This window comes from Hyalella azteca, unplaced genomic scaffold, assembly GCF_000764305.2.
Source record: "Hyalella azteca isolate HAZT.00-mixed unplaced genomic scaffold, Hazt_2.0.2 contig2102, whole genome shotgun sequence".
Classification (NCBI taxonomy): Eukaryota; Metazoa; Arthropoda; class Malacostraca; order Amphipoda; family Hyalellidae; genus Hyalella; species Hyalella azteca.
In genome coordinates, this window is record NW_025932389.1 from 87,600 (window position 1) to 104,706 (window position 17,107).

Here is a 17,107-nt window from a genome sequence, read left to right on the forward strand (position 1 = left end):
AAGCAAATGTAGTTATGGGGACTTGAATTTTTTGCATACAATACAGAATCTACAAATATTTTTATCTTTTAATATTAAAAGTAATACAAATTATTCATCAAAATGAAGAACAAGGGATATATTTGAGGTAGCACTAGTACTATCGACAGTTCAACTATCGCGTGATACAGTTTATTTAGAAAGTTCGAAGAACATTCAGTTCTTATGTGCGATGAATATTTTGAACCTTTCATCTAAGTATTGAAAACCTCTTAGGCGAACCGACATATGTAATCAGTTTTAATGACTAAATGCCATAAAACACTAACTGCTAAATTATGAAATTACACCATTGGGTGCAATGTAAGTGTATGCAGGAAACTGATAAAATGTTTTGATTTGGTCTGGTAGTGTCGATGACACGAAACCAGCCGCCAGCAAAGAAAATTTTTCGGTAGGCTTGAAGTAAAAGTGATTGACCCCATCCATATAACCCATTGGCAAGGTCTTTTATTCAGTGCTGTTGCCAAAATTGCTCAGCAAACGCCAAACATGAACGAAATAAATAATCGTCGATCATGACGATGATTAAAGGCTGATGCAAACTAGACTTACCTGATAACGAGTAAACAATTGAGCCAAATTTGATTTCGATTAACAATTTTTCATCATCATCATAGGCATATATTCCCAAGAACAAGAAAAAATAAGGAAAGAATGCGAGTGTTTGCCTAAGCATTCTCAAGAGCTCTATATTTACATGATTCGTTCATCATAATTTACGTACAACCCCTAAAAGCCAAGACACTCAAAGCTAATGCGTTTGATCATTGATTTGGCCTTAGGCTCACATTCGTGCAGGTGCACGCATAATCGGCTTCAAATATTGAATACTGGAGAAAATCGGGAAGAAGCATGATGAGGTGACGGATTTTACAAAGTCAATGACAGAGGAAGGTCTCTGTCTTTCGCCAGTTTTTTGCATTTGAATTTTTACTTTGCTTGCTGTATGCTTTGATATCAAGTGATTTAAATTGATGCTAAATATTTTATATAATTCAAAATTCAAATTCTTCGACTGCCCATTTAATTCTGTTGACAATCCCGCACTGCAATATCTAGAAAAAGTTTATGTATTATCGGTGAACGTTTTTCGCGCTTTTATCTAAATGGATCTTGGGCCTGTTTCTTAAATCTGAAAAAAATATCACAGGTCGAGGATCGAGACTTGACAAGTTGATGATATTATATTTAGCACTCTATATCATATATTTCATTATTATAATTAATTATTAACTTTTCGTATAGAACAATACTGAAAAAGTTTTAATCCAACATAAGTAGGAGATCAGGTATTCAGCCAATCGTCGATATGTCAAATTTTATGCAGCATGCGACAAAATAATTACAGTCATAGACGAAGCAGCTTCTCAAGAAAGCACTTAAGAATGTTGCACCATATCGAGTGAAGAATTGGAAGCTATCACGCAAGGGCTGGCTGCTTGCTTGAACTTACTGCAGCTCATTAGTAAGCTGCTCCACTTTTCATGATCGAGGTGTGCGCATGGAAAACATATTCTTGACCTAACGAATAAAGTTTCTCTAGGGATGATGGATTTCTACTTCCAGATTTATACTGGAAGTAATCTAATTGTACTGGAAATTAATTAGAAAAAATTAATCTAATACGGTTGAAGCGGACTTTGTTTCGGTTTTTAACTTTCGTTGAAGGTAAAGAGTTTGTTAATACAAAATGAATGAAGATGAAATCTACTTATGTATAGTCTCGAACATTTCTGTAGGTATACAATTTTTGTTGTTGCAATTTTGGTGCACAACAGTCCTGAACATGATTTAAATTTGCTCGCATTCCAAACTCAATTTGACAATTTTCAATGGTATCTATGCTAAACTCAAAAATATCCCAATATGAGTGCAAATAAAATGAATTATCTTACTTTTATGCAAATAATAAGATTTTTTGGAATTTAATTTCATGAAAATTATTTTGTGGCTTTGAAAGGCTTATAACAGATCTGAGCTCTCCAGCTGATCGAACTGATAGCCTAAATGCCAAATATTCTTGATGACAATTTTTTCTTTCAATACTTCCGGGCAAGGTGAATTCAGCCCCGCAAGATGGACTTGCGGCTGCTTGGGGCGCTCGGGGCGCTGCTGTGCGTCTGCTGCAGCATCGAGGAGGGCTCAGCTTATACGTTCAGGACTTTCATGGGCGCGGAAATTGCCACAACTGCGATCTCGAGCAGCGCGGTCGTGCAGCGTCCGTGTGAGTTAATTAGATGATACATATATATAGCATGGAAAAGTATTCGTTTTGTTTTATAGGGTGAAGCATCGACCTTTGATTAATTGTGAGATTAGGAAAGTATATAATTGCCCTGTTAAAACACACAGTGGAATATGAAATAGCAGTTAATTGTCATAGAAAACGCACTGAAATCATACTTAATTATGTTACATATGGCAATTTATCATGCACAAAACACTGGAAAGAAGAATTGTGTAAAAGTAATCACGTTTTCAGGCGAGTGTCGCGCGCTGTGCCGGGACGGATGCGTCGCGGTAGCCATCAGGCGTCAGCCACCACGCAACTTCCACTGCTCCTTCACTGAAAAAACCATCGCTGATGCCACCACCAATCTTATGGTCCCTGCTTCCGACAGCAGAGTTTTCTACAAACGTAAATGTAGTTCCATTAAAATATCTTAAAAAATTATAAGCTCGAGCATGTTAATTGTAACTGCAAAAAATATATTAGCTTCATTTCATTCAATTCGGGCAAGAACATAAATTAAGGTTAAAATTTGACAATCCAACAATTCACTCAATCGCCGCTTAACTACATTGTTTCGTGATGTTTGTAAAGCACTGAAAAGCGCACTGCACTTAAGTTTTAGATTAAATCAATCTTTACATAGACTTGAATATTAAATAGTAAATCACAAATTTGGTAGAATTGTTTTATTATTATTTTACGCATCCACTCTTTTTCTGAACTAATTAACTAAGCTTCACACAACCTAGAGCCTTCAGCATTACAATATTTAATTCTCTTTATTTATTCTATGTTTGAGTTCAAATCGTCAGGTATTTTAGTTCAAGCAATACAAGATTCGGCATTTATTTGCTGTAAACTCACTATTATTTACAGATTCTTACATATGTATATTTTCAGATTTAAATTTGCCCATTAATGACTTTCAACTCAATCCATATAGTCATTATAGTGGCTTATAGCACATACGCATAAGAAATGAAAACTTGTAGTAATTTTCTACATAATTTATGTTTTGGAACTAGGCCTTGTTTGCCGGGCCAACTTCACGCTCGTGGACAACGTGGGCTGCATTTACGTCTCCACCGTCGCACTGAACTTCACCGCCGCCGCCGCGTCCTGTCCCTTCGACTCCCAACTCTTCGCCGCCAACTTCCTCATCGACTTCGATGCCATGCGGGAATATCTTTTGACGAACTTCACTAGTAAGTTGTAGAGTATAAATTAGTTGATAATTTACTAATTTATTACAATAGTAAATGAGCACTCCCCTCAATTCGAGTACTTCTTGTTTTTGTTTCTAATTTAAAATCCGACCCAGATTCCGTATCCAGAAATCAGTCAACTCCATACTATAAAAAATGGCATGTCTTGGACTTGATAAAACAGATCTGTACAGTCGATGAGCCTTATTTTATTTGAACTGCTAGTGTCATGATGAGGATTGTTCCTAGAACCGTGATATATGAGTGAACGGGTGCCTTCGACTTTTACCTCTTTGCCACTCATTTCCTATCGAATTCTCTGTCATGCACGATTACCTCTTGTAAGTTCTGTACGGACGGACAGTGATCGTAAGTCCGGAATATGGACAGTGAGATTGTCGGTAAATTTTACCCATTTCCGTTAATAGCCCGATTTTCGGAAATAATTGCAGTGTCGAAAATTCATCGGCAGCTGACAATACGTTTTAAATCAGTAGTTAACATAATAATGTATATATATATTAACATGTATATGTATATAAACTTCTCAAATGAGTCAAGCATATGACTCACGATACGCCCGTAATATCTGTGATGCGTCCCAAAACTATATTACGATGCGTATTATTTTTTAGTTTTAAATATTACGTTTAAGAAGGCTCGAACATAATTGTCATCAGTGCGCTTGCATTTTTCAAAAAAATGTTAAAAAAAATGTTTTAATGTAATTAAATTATGAAAGCCTCTTTTCTATCTATCAAATCCTTAAACTCGTAATTTACTGAACGCAGATGGTTTAAAATGATGATGTGGATGCATATATAATATAAATGATTTATATACACAAATCATTATAACCCTATTAAGCCAGTCGAACGAAAAAACTGTCAGGGAATTCAATGTATATGAAATACTTGTTAATTGTCCAACTCGTATGAAGACATATATCACTACTGTTTTTTTATTAATAACTAGAATCTGAGTAATCAAGTGCTATTTCTCAGCCTCGGGCACGTTCTTTTGGATTGGCCTGATCCATGCTCCGGACTCCACTTGGCAATGGCTCGGAGGCGGAACCATCGCAGCCACTCACCCATCACCATACTGGGGTCAATACGACCCAAATGAGCCAGCTACAGTGCCCAGCTGTGGGGCAATGTTACTCAATCCTGGACTGAGTTACTTGTATCATCTGGCCGATGCATCTTGTACCAAAGCCTACAAGTTTCTGTGTAAGCAGATTTGAATTCAATGGCTTAAAAATACATTACTTCGCCTCTTTTGACATCAAATGACCAATAAATATGCTTATTCTGGCGCAAATCCTTTAAATTATCAGAGTTTATTGCATACCTGCTCTTCTTAGTAAACAGTAAAAAGCAAAAATTAGACCGCTGATACGACATCAAGACCTCCAGCATTAAATATTGAATGAATTTATGTGTAACACTTGCAACAGGTTTATCGCTGTTTCTCCTATATCAGTGAATAAATAGGCTTTATTTATAGTAAATCATCGCTGCAGTGGAATCGGAATTCCTGACACGCATTCACAATCTCCGTTTCGTACCCTGAATTTCCGGTCAAGGCGACATTTCCCTGATCCCGTTAATTACTTCGCATTACCACAGAATGTGGGGCATGACTGTATTTACGAGGTGATGCATTGGCGGCTTGAGTTAGAGACTCAAGCTGCTGAATTTCGTTTACTTATTAATCATAAGTCATTAGGACGCACGCATTGGCCTGCGATGCGTTACAATCCTACCATCTTCAAGTTAATCCCTACAAATGTCTCCATATTTCAGTTGACATTAGATTGAATTTCGATCTTGTAGAAGTTTGACTCGCAATTATCAAGTGACACGGAGTATCAAATTCTCAGTTCTACGCCTGACTTTACTTTTGTCTTTCCACTCGTGTTATTTTTAGCTCGTATTTATGACCGTGTGTATAACTCATAAAATACTTCTTTATATTATCATAAGCAATTGAGATATACAGCCAGTTTAATCGTGTTTATGACACTCTTTGATTTTGACATCAATTAAAATTTTGCTAATATGTGGTATAACATATATAACTTTGTAATTGTTTGTAACGTTCCAATTTTCAATCTTCAAAGTTATAGTCGTAAGGAATGATTGAACAATGGTCACTCATTGGCTCGTAACTGCAACATAGAGAATTCGTGGTTCATTAATGATCTTTATTGAGCTTTAGGAGGCATGACAGCCAATCAATATCCTTACTGTCAGTCATAAATGACTTATCTTACTTCCGCAGTCCAGTCTTTCGCTCTCTTGATTCCACTGTAATAAGAATATTAGAGTAAATTAGACGCTATATTAGCCTCATATTGGATGACAGTCTTAACAACTACCAATAAATGAATAAATATAGTTAAAACAATAATCGCCCTCCACATATACTACAAAATAACGTAATAGATCCAGCCAACCTCTCCGTCTCTTGGAAGTTATGTAGCTACAAACATTATTCTTAGCAAAGTTGTATGGTCAACATTTGGAATTATAGTGCAAAGACGACCTTATTTTGCTTAGACGAATAACTGGATATATTCATGAAAGATAATGAAATTGAGAACGAACTTTATGTGTTATAATAATTACATTGAATTTCCAGTAACATGTTTGTGTTAGAAATAAAAATGTTTCTAGTTTTTTTACAGTTTGACATTAAGTCGTATTTTTGCACGCTATATCCGAAGTAATACTTAACCTTTTTCTTTACAATACTACAAGTGCTCTGCATGCATCCGTCAAAGAGATGAACTAGCAAATATATGAGGTAGCCAATAACTGGCATCATCCAATTAACCAGGGCATTAAAAGTTGAAGTTCTCAATGTCTATGGATATGCTTGCAGGAAATGATTGATGATGTTATAGTTAACCTATTATTTGGAATTTTCCTTTTCCGATTTTATCAAAAATGGAATTGAGTTGAAGCAACTGAGAATTTTCATGCACCAATAATTTAGGAGTGGATTAAAATAATATGAAATGTAGCGGCAAGTGTATATGAAATGTTTTATTACTACCTGATTTACGTATATATGGCTTAACTCTGTCTCTTCCTGCCGGAATTATAAATCACAAACAAATTCTCTACAAGCCTTCAAAAATTAACGAAATTGATGATCAGCTTCGATTCACTAAGATATTGAACAGTTCCGGAGTGGGAGTGAGGGTAGTGGAAGTGAGGGTAGTGGGAGTGAGGGTAGTGGGAGTGAGGGTAGTGGGAGTGAGGGTAGTGGGAGTGAGGGTAGTGGGAGTGAGGGTAGTGGGAGTGAGGGTAGTGGCAGTGAGGGTAGTGGGAGTGAGGGTAGAGGGAGTGAGGGTAGTGGGATTGAGGGTAGTGGGTCTCAATTGTGACGTGCCAAGTCTCAATTGTGACGCTCGGCTCAGGCGCCTGCAGCGGCTGGTCTCCAAGACGACGCCTTCGACCCTGTCCATGAAACTGTATTCATCACACGCACCCTCAGGCGCCCTTTATTCATCACACGTACCCTCAGGCGCCCTGTATGCATCACACGAACCCTCAGGTGTTCAGTATCCATCGCAAGTACCCTTGTTATTCAGACATTCATCTGCTAATGATCACGCAGCCATGATCCCAATATCGCGTTACAGACTGTACCGTAGCTTAAGGCAAAGTAATATTCTAAGAGGGATAAGCAGATAATGAACTAAGTAGCAATTAGGACTACAGTACAGTAGTGAAAGCTCAACTGAAGGAAATCGATGGTTAAAATAGTTTACAAGCGGGATCATTACTTGATTTGCAATTGTTATTATAATGCTAATTAGACGTCTGTGCACGTCAACAACTGAACTATTTCTTCGCGCATCTTCCTCATTCCTTTGTTTTCAGCACTGAGTAACGCGTCATTGATGAACGAATTTTATTTTAGCTTCGTATCAATTCTTTGCACTAAAACCTGCAGCGAGTCTCAAGGTAAGCCCAGGCACCATCAAATGGCTAATATACTGGTTTCCCGGGAGTTTCCATAAAATTCACTAAATTTTCACTTAATTCAACTAATTAACGTGTTTTCACTTGTTTATTTTACCGAAACGATAATGAACCTGACAACCGAAGCGTTTTGATTATCATAAGCAAAATTTCTGAGAATTTTCTTCTCCTAATATATTTAATTCTTTAATTTTCCTTATGAATACTAAAATTCGGATTGGCTTCCCAGTATAAACTTTTATATTCGATCAGGAATGCTTGCTTAGTTCCATTTCATGAGGTTCATTAACTCGTATTTACAACTCACAGCGGTGTTCAAAAAAGTTTCTGCTAAAGTTTGCCAATTCTTAACACACTTAATATTTGAAGCAACTGTCGTCACGCATAGACTTGCTGAACCTCGTCGCGTGTTGGCTGTGGGCTTCTGATATGTGGGCTTTTTCCTCCAGTGGGCTTCAAATATAATGTTTTTTATTGTATTTTCTGACATATGAAAAAAAATCGGATGGATATGGTTGACATTTGATTTCGAAATTGTTCCCTTTAACGGCATCACGAATGAAGAAATGAAGATGTATTTATTTAAATTCTCATGCTCGGTTCCGCGCTAATCGATTCAAGGGTGACCAGGTATTCGGCGGGCGGCTGTCGATGAAAATTTGTGAGTTGAACTTCACTACTCAATTCTAGTCACAAAGAAATGCAAAGAAATTATTCTTAAAAGTTTGTGCGTAGCGAATACAGATTTCGTCGGCATCACGCAGAGGTCAGTGTTTTGGTTAAATTTGTGCAGGTCGTCAGTGAGCTGCTTGGTCTGTTTGCAGTGGGGGGTAAAATGCTGAGTTTTGATGTTTAAATAAAATCGTGCACTCGTGATTGAGTCTTTACTTAATTTGCTTGCAACTTTTGAATTAACTGAAATTATAAACGGAAAATAATGGAGTTATATTGCTGAAGTTTTAGTTTTATCGTTATGAATGCTTTATCTTGAGTTATTATAGTAAATGTGAAACCTTCATTACACAAGCAAAATTTTGAAAAATTTGATGGCTTAAAAAATTGTCGGCTATTCCGACACCGGCATCTTCTCCAGAAGACTGTTTTTTTTAGAATACAGCATCCTCACGATAATAGAGGCGACAGGTCTGGGTTTACTAATTCCACATAGATTTCTTGATATTTTTTCAAGTAGTATTATGACACTAGTGGAATCTTTAGCAATTTAACGCTTTCAATACTTTTGAAAAGATAATTTTAGCCCGACAAGATGGACTTGCGGCTGCTTGCGGCGCTCGGGGCTCTGCTGTGCGTCTGCTGCAGCATCGAGGAGGGCTCAGCTTATACGTTCAGGACTTTCATGGGCGCGGAAATTGTCGCAACTGCGATCTCGAGCAGCGCGGTCGTGCAGCGTCCTTGTGAGATTAATTATATGACACATGCAAATGTATTTTGGATTGATCACTGGAGAAATAAAATGTTCATGATAATGTGATAATTATTTGAAAAACATTTCAAATAATGATTGTGATGAAAATAATAACTTTTCAGGCGAGTGTCGCGCGCTATGCACGGACGCATGCGTCGCGGTGGCCATCAGGCGTCAGCCACCACGCCACTTCCACTGCTCCTTCACCGAAACAATAATTGATGAAAGCACCTCTGGCCTTTTGGACACTGCATATGAATCACGAGTTTTCTACAAGCGTAAATCATGTTCCATGTAACATACTGCTGAAGCGATAGTAACGATTCAAAAATTTAAATTCTTCGCTTTAAATGTAATGGTTTTTATATAGCGATCTCTTTAGACAAGTCTGATTAAGGTATAAATGTCATGGTCGTTCTTTTACATTTGTTACAATCACATTCTTCCCAGGCGAGGGATGCCGGGCCAACTTCACGCTCGTGGACAACGTGGGCTGCATTTACGTCTCCACCGTCGCACTGAACTTCACCGCCGCCGCCGCGTCCTGTCCCTTCGACTCCCAACTCTTCACCGCCAACTTCCTCATCGACTTCGACGCCATGCGGGAATACCTCTTGAAGAATTTCGAAGGTTAGTCACGAGTGCATAGTGAGACGGAAAATCAATATTTCATCTTCTTTCTGTAGTTTAAAATTTGCCAATCATTACAATATCGAAATTGGTTAACAACATCACAACAACAATCGGATTGTTTGACAGTGCAGGAGGAGTCTACGCAATTTACATTCCTTATAAAATTTATTTTTGCAATTTCTTGGGCACGATATAAAATAAAATTAAAATATGAGTGTCACGTTAGTGGCGTGTCAAGTAATTTTCTCCGCTAAACTTCCGATCGACTTCAATGCCATGAGGTTGACCTCGTGACCAATATCGATCTGAGGTCCTCACTGTTTGGTGGGCATATCGATATATTTTTCACTATGGAGGCTATAGTTAGTTTTTTCGAATATAGTTGCCCTCCTGGATTATTTTCATTAAACAACAACCCGTTTTAAACTTAATCTAGGAAATCGCAAGAAAATGCAAATTCCAATTTGACTCAGTCCTTTGACTCATGATACGCTACGAAATCCTTGTCAAAATGACCAAGAGCAGAGACTATTTTTCAAATGTTTTATTTTTTCTACTTTGAACATTCCACTGAATAGTGTTGAGCATATTTATTATACTGAGAGCGTGACACTTATATTGTAAAAATGAAATTATTTACGGTGGCCTTTATTTCAACCACACACCTATGCGAAATCCCTCCTTAATTGCTGCTCTAAGAATTCACACAATATCACCTCTGACTCAACTTTATACCCGATTCTATCATAACAGATGAACACTGAAAACTTAATGATGGCCACCGTATATACGTGAATTTTTATTAGTGCTGTTGGGTCAACACCTCGATGAATTATGTATTCCGACCCCAGCACATTACAAGATAACTATATCATTAGAAATCAAGCAGGGACTCTACCTGGACATAAATAAATTTGGAGCAGTATTTCTAATTAAAAATTTGGCATTTTATCCCCCATTGGTGGTAAAATTTGTCGAAATAATAATTTTTTCTTCACTTGGGACATAAAACGGACATGAAGAAATGTAATTTTTGCAGCCTTTCCCAAGATTATTTGGATTGGCCTGGACCGTATGCCGAATGTAACAACTTGGAAATGGTTTGGTGGTGGAACCATCCCGGCTAGCCACCCATCGCCCTACTGGGGCAAATTCGACCCAAGTGCTGTGGCTACTGACTGTGCGGCAATGTTCTTCAGTCCCACATTAGGGTACTTCTACCACCTGGCCGATTGGCCCTGTGTGCGGAGCAACTCGTTTATGTGTAAGCAGAATTGAATCTAGTAGCACGAAATGGCATAAATTAATTTCCTTTGCTTCAGCATACCTGCGTGTTTTGACAAGTAACTCCATAATTTTTTGAGCTGTGCTTGCGTATCTGTAATTCATGGCCAACAATAAATAAACAGTTAAAACTGCTTCTATGAAACCGACTTTAGACGAAAAAATGTAATGAATTACTGTATAAGGCTTTCAAATGGCGGTTGTTTTTGATATGTGGCAGTTAATGAATTGGTTTTATTTGTAATAGAACTTTATTTCACTGCTTTCATCTATAGAATTATTCGGCATTTTTTGTCGCGTAAGATGAATTTCGAGTCTTTGTGAAAATTTCTGAATTACTCAGAGTAATTAACTTTACCACAATACGTCTGGCTTAACTTGAATTATTGACTAAGCAATACCTTGGCAGCTATTAATATACGTGTAAGGGAAAAGCGAAATTTAATCTGCCAGACTTCACTTTCTTAATAATGTTGATAATATTAACACGTTTTTCCTTAATTTGCGGCGTAATTCTATACCTTCTCAAATATTAGCTTCGTAAATTTCAGTTTGAACAGTTCAGAATACAATATGTTGTAGTCCGACCTCCAAGAAGTTTAATGCGAAATTATGCTAATTCTAAATACTATGTTTTGCATTAATTCCTATTTATAATTCTTTATTATATACATTTCCAATTTACGTCAGTGTGTAATCTTTATTTGAATATGACTATTATTAACGACTATCTTATTATTATTAATAAGACTATTAATAATATTGTTATTATTTCTTTAGACTATTATTAACGTACGCGCTAGATTGAAGTTGTAATTAATACGACTCATTCATGACTCTGGCATTCATTTTAACCTTCACTTGAACGTGGTATAACATATTCAACATTTTATTTGTTTCTCAGCGTTTAAATTTTATATCTTCAAAATTATATGGTTTAGTAAATCATAAAATATTGGCAATTCATCTGATATAAATGCGACATGTATATTTTGTTTATATTATTGAGATCTAGGAAGCATAATATATGCAATGCAACAATTTAATTTCAACATGTGCGTCATAATCAGTCAGCTGATCATCTATGTACTTGATCGTGGCTTATTAATTTAGTCGTTAAAGGTATTTCCAAAAGCAAACGAAATATTTCAAGAACATGTCTTCTTTAATGTGGTGTAAATACTTTAGACGTGTCTACCAAAAGAAGGACACGTGAAATACATAAAACGGCCAACTATTTCTTTAACTATCGTCCTTTTTTCGAACTGGGAAAAAGTTCTCAACTTTAATGGATACTGTTGTAGATAATTTTTAAAGATAATTCAAGATTTATATTTATTTATTTATTAATTTATTTATTAATGCATTTATATGTATTTTTAAAATGTTCGTAACAATTAGTATCTATACGCATAGTTGAATTGAAGAAACAGAAATTTTTCTGACACTCATAATATAAATTGGGATTTAAATGTTATTGCGCAACAACAAATATAAATATATCAGTCATGTTTTTTCTTACTTCACGACCTAATAAATAGGTACGGGTGTTTACTTCTGCTATCGTAGCTAGACATGAATTCCCCGGAAGATCTAACGAAAGATCATAAAACGAGATCATCATTGAGAATGTCCAACAACTCATCAGACCTGCTGCCAACTCTGGACCAGAAACGAAAAGCCGGAGTTTGACACTGAACCTCTAACGCAAGCAAGACTTTGTAACGAGGTTCTCAAAATGAATGAGTTTAACAAACGTCCATAATATATAATTATGTCGAACTATCGATTGATATAATAAACTCTATTTATATCAAATAAACTTACCACAGTGATAACACAAGAAACAATATAATTTTTTCATGTAGCCGCAATATATATAGGATCAACCGTTAGTGCACCGATTCTCAACGTGTCTCTCAACAAGATATGATGTTGAACAGGTCCTATGCAAACTTGTGTTGGCTGAACAACCGCAAGCGATGATCAGCATGTCATCAAGTGATGGGGTTGTTGAAAGTGTCAGGTGAAAAATTTGCTGAGGAAGGTGAAGGTGATAGTACTTTGCATTGTCAAAGTATAATGTGCGGTGCTTTTCATTGCCAAGGCTGACTGAGACGCAACGGAAACCTGCGATCACAATTCTATATATTAATCTTTACTTCAGTGCCATCCCCCTAAACGAAGAAATAGTTTCGAATTCGAATATCAAGAACAGTATATGAATATCAAGACACAGATTCTTAAAACTGTTACCATTTTTTATATGTATCTTAATTTTAACCTTCAAAATCAGTCTTGCTGTTTAATAATATATTATTAAACAGGATGGATATATTAATATAAGGCAGGGGGATATATATACATATATATATATATATGGAGGTTCATAATCATAAATAAAAAGCTACTAACGTAAGAGGTGCCTCAAGTTCTTCGACGATGATTTTTGCAACAAGAGTCCAGGAAATAATCGAAAGTGGCGTCAATTATTTTAGAAATAATAATTTATCAAGCAACTTCGTAACATTTATTAACTATCTATTCAACAATGTATTATCAAGTTTAGTAAATTATCATCAAATTTCAACTTGTATTATCCAATTTACGTATCAGCTCACGACTTTTTACAGCCGAAAACAGCAAGTGAATTGATACCTTGAAACAACTGCAGTAACTGCAACTTTGTGTGGAATTCGCACCCAAAGTTATTAATGATCACGCAGCTAATTGTTTCTACCCGCCACGGTCCTGATGTCTAAATCAAACGACTGTTCATCCCAAGTGCAAATTATCTTGAGCGTGAGTTTGTTTGGCAACGCAATCTAGAGGTAGGAGGCTGGGTCTGGCTAAAGAATGCCACAATTAGCAGTTAAAACATAAGAACGGCTGCTGAAGAAAACTGCATCCATCAGTTATTCCATGGCTGTTTTACATCCAAAGTGTAATCTTGTCTTATAATCCCTGGTATAGGGTGGGACTTTTAAATAAAAACACTGCCCAATAATGCATCGGACTCACTTGACTCTAGGCCAGCACGCCGAGCAGCGCAATAGGTAAAGTAATAATTAAATTTTAGTTTCCACTTCTGCTGCATGCGACGTGAGGCTCTGTCTTCCATTATGAGCCATGCCTGTCTTATTAGCGCATTTTATCATTTATGGAAAAAGGCGATATTGTGCTCGTCATGTCCGTTCATCCGTGACTTCACGGACGGACGCACGAGAAAATGCGCTCTCTGTCACTCACTGCAGTGAGTACTGGTCTAATTTTTTAATGTCTCAAGAGTCAGAGCCAACCCGCATCTTGGGGCCATATACCACTACATTGTCGAAAGATTGGTTCGTCGGCAGATTTCATAATTTCGCCGCATTATTTTTGAGCATTAACCGAGTACTCCCAGCCACATTCAAAGCTTCCCTCAGAAAAGTTTTGGAAAAATTTATTAATTTCAAACTCTTTGGATGAGATTAAGCGGTACATTTTTCCCTCGCCAATGGAGATATTGCGTTGGGATTCTCATAATTTTACACTCATCACATTCGCACCATGTAGAGCCGACCCTTATTTCGCACAGCCGTATAATTATTATCAATTGATGCTAACTAAATTCCTTATTACTCGTTGGTGTTCAGTAAGAAATATACTACTTTCTCATTTCTACTGAAACATATTTTTTGTATGATTTGAAGAGTTCATTGTTGTTTGACATACGTGTATTTTGAGTAACATTATCGGGTTCAGAAAAAAACATTTTTCCAGGTTTGCAATAAAAAATAAAGTTTACTTTTAGTTCATCTCTATTATTGTGCTCTTATTGCAGCAGAATTAAAGTGAGCGTGGAGCGCTTTTTCGTAATCGAGTAAAGATCCCTCAATAATTGTTAGTTAACGAAATTAGCATAAAGCATTGTATTGATATGTTGCGTTTGGCTTTTGCAATAATCATCAATTCAAGTCAACCGATTACATAACTATCGGGAATTCAGCAGCCGTTGATAATATTAAAGTCTCTGATAAATTAAATATTGAGAGTTTAATCCAACTTTCCAAGCAATAACTACTTTATTGAATTTCCGTAAAAGTCGGTGTATAAATAGTTACGGCTTGCATTGCAATTAGTCGGATGAGTCTCACACTGCGGTGTGTTCCTATAACCGATGTGAAAGAAAAACACTAAGATCGTGACGGAGGGTGCGAAAGTTATTAACGGATTACAGCTTTTCAAATAAAACATTGAAACGAGAGGACTTCCTGGATATAGTATTATATAATGTAATTTCATACCGCTGAAACCACATATCTCGGAAATTGACATAGTGTGAATGTTGACTCCATGCAGTAGGACATCAAATTACACGGGTGAACATCACAGCGTTGAGGTCGTCCTTTCAATTCTTGGCGAAATGATTTTTTTTTTCTCTAAATAAGAAGATGTTTTTATTATAAAGCTTATACTCCACTGATTTCTTTGACGTGAAATAAGAGAGAGTTTTATGAGTTTATTTTTCAATTCACACCGGAAGTTCTCATCACTCTGGCATGTAAATGGCTTACACGAAACGAGCGTTAAATTCAGTGAACGTTTCAGTAAACCCGGTCGCTGACAGCGCTACACGCACGCGCCACTTGATCGATCAGTGTGCAGACATGACATGTCGATCAGTGTGCAGACATGACATGTCGATCAGCGTGCAGGCATGACATGTCGATCAGTGTACAGACATGACATGTGGATCAGTATGCAGACATGACATGTCGATCAGTATGCAGACATGACATGTCGATCAGTGCGCAGACATGACATGTCGATCAGTGTACAGACATGACATGTCGATCAGTGTACAGACATGACATGTGTTATTTAGGTTTCTTTAAGTTCTAGTCCAGATTTGCCAATGGTAGTTTTGTGTACGACACCTTCGCTATTTTAATGCATGTAAATATGCTGTAGTCTAAACATCAGTTAAATCCTCATTCTTCCTCCCTCACTTCAGCGTTACCGGGAAAAAAACATTCAGAATCGGTTAATTGCATGGAGAAATTTGTTTTTTTTTTTCGCCTTGAGATCCCCAAAAAATAAAAATTTAAGTAAAACTCGATTAAAAAATGATTGTCAAGAGTATTCACTAGAGCAAAATAATTGATCCCTTAGGTTATAAACTATAATGCGTAATTTATTCATAGTATTGACTAATTTCTTTTTATTGGATTTTGAACAGATGGGCGTTGGTCTCCAAAACGTTTGCAGTGAAAATTTTTAATTTAATTTTATTAATTTTCTCCACTTTTAAATTGTTGTCTAACACTCTCGAATTGTGGGCCCCGCACAAAAAGCTACTCGATTTTCGGGTTTAATCGTCTTGGAATTATAGAAAGAATAGCGTGTTGTATGAAGAGTTGCTCGTGTTAATAGTTTGTGTTAACAGCGTGGGGAGCTTAAGACGGAAAACAAGCGAATATCTGGTTGCTTATTCAGGCAAAAATAAAAAAAACAAAGCACACATTACTGTAATTAAACTACGTAGAAACGATGCATAAAGTAATTTATGAGTAGTAGGAATAAAATTTGGTTCGCAAAATTTCCTTGTTTAGGATTCTTTTCAAAATAATATAAGTCATTTGAAGAAGTTTGGCCTATGTGATTTACGTCACTCCTCATTTCTGAACCAATCGATTGGATGTGATCGAGTATTCCAAGTGTCTTTATTGGAACGAGTTCTCGTATAAAATGGACCCCTGAACGTACAATCAGAGACACAAGACAATTATCTCTTTTAGAAAGCTTTCGCACAATCTGAGGCGAATCTATCACAACGAAACATGCACCACCTGAATTGTAATCACGCAAAGGTCGACTTGCTCGACAGCGTCATGATCAGTGAGCCGTGCATTCTTTTGGGGGAAAGAGTTAAGAATGTTTTTAACTGTAAACACATTTTTCTCTGATTGAATATAATTATTGTGCAATTGTGATTGATTATAATTATTTATTTCAAGATATAATTTGTCAAAAATTTCAATAATGCAAGAACAAATTTTCTTTTTATAACAAAATTTTCACTTTGTTTTTGAACATGCATTTATGAGAATGATCCTAGTTTCTTAAGTAGGCCAAAACCAAATTTTGATTTTAGAATGCTGATGCAAACCCTTATAGGTAAATGTCTTATTAACACCCCATGTCATCCAAAGTCAATAAATATTGTAGAAATTTTCTTCTGGTTCATTACAAATATGAAGTTTTCTTCAAAGTTTCTGGAATACCTGCTGTGAACATCAAACGC

General features: G+C 36.5%; 1 protein-coding gene across 1 annotated transcript; it reads left to right on the forward strand.

The window, feature by feature from the left end:
• The first annotated feature begins 2,118 nt into the window (after positions 1-2,118).
• LOC125179386 lies at positions 2,119-5,321 on the forward strand. Its single transcript, XM_047885164.1, has 4 exons — positions 2,119-2,266; positions 2,525-2,680; positions 3,301-3,480; positions 4,485-5,321. The coding sequence occupies exons 1-4, from the start codon at positions 2,119-2,121 to the stop codon at positions 4,724-4,726; spliced, it is 726 nt and encodes a 241-aa protein (XP_047741120.1). The 3' UTR covers positions 4,727-5,321.
• The last annotated feature ends 11,786 nt before the right edge of the window (positions 5,322-17,107 follow it).

Excerpts from the sequence above, each read along its gene's own strand:
- LOC125179386 (XM_047885164.1), top strand. The coding sequence starts at position 2,119 with ATGGACTTGCGGCTGCTTGGGGCGCTCGGGGCGCTGCTGTGCGTCTGC. Across the intron at positions 2,681-3,300 it reads CAGCAGAGTTTTCTACAAAC|GCCTTGTTTGCCGGGCCAAC; the intron begins GTAAATGTAGTT and ends TTTTGGAACTAG. Across the intron at positions 3,481-4,484 it reads TCTTTTGACGAACTTCACTA|CCTCGGGCACGTTCTTTTGG; the intron begins GTAAGTTGTAGA and ends GCTATTTCTCAG.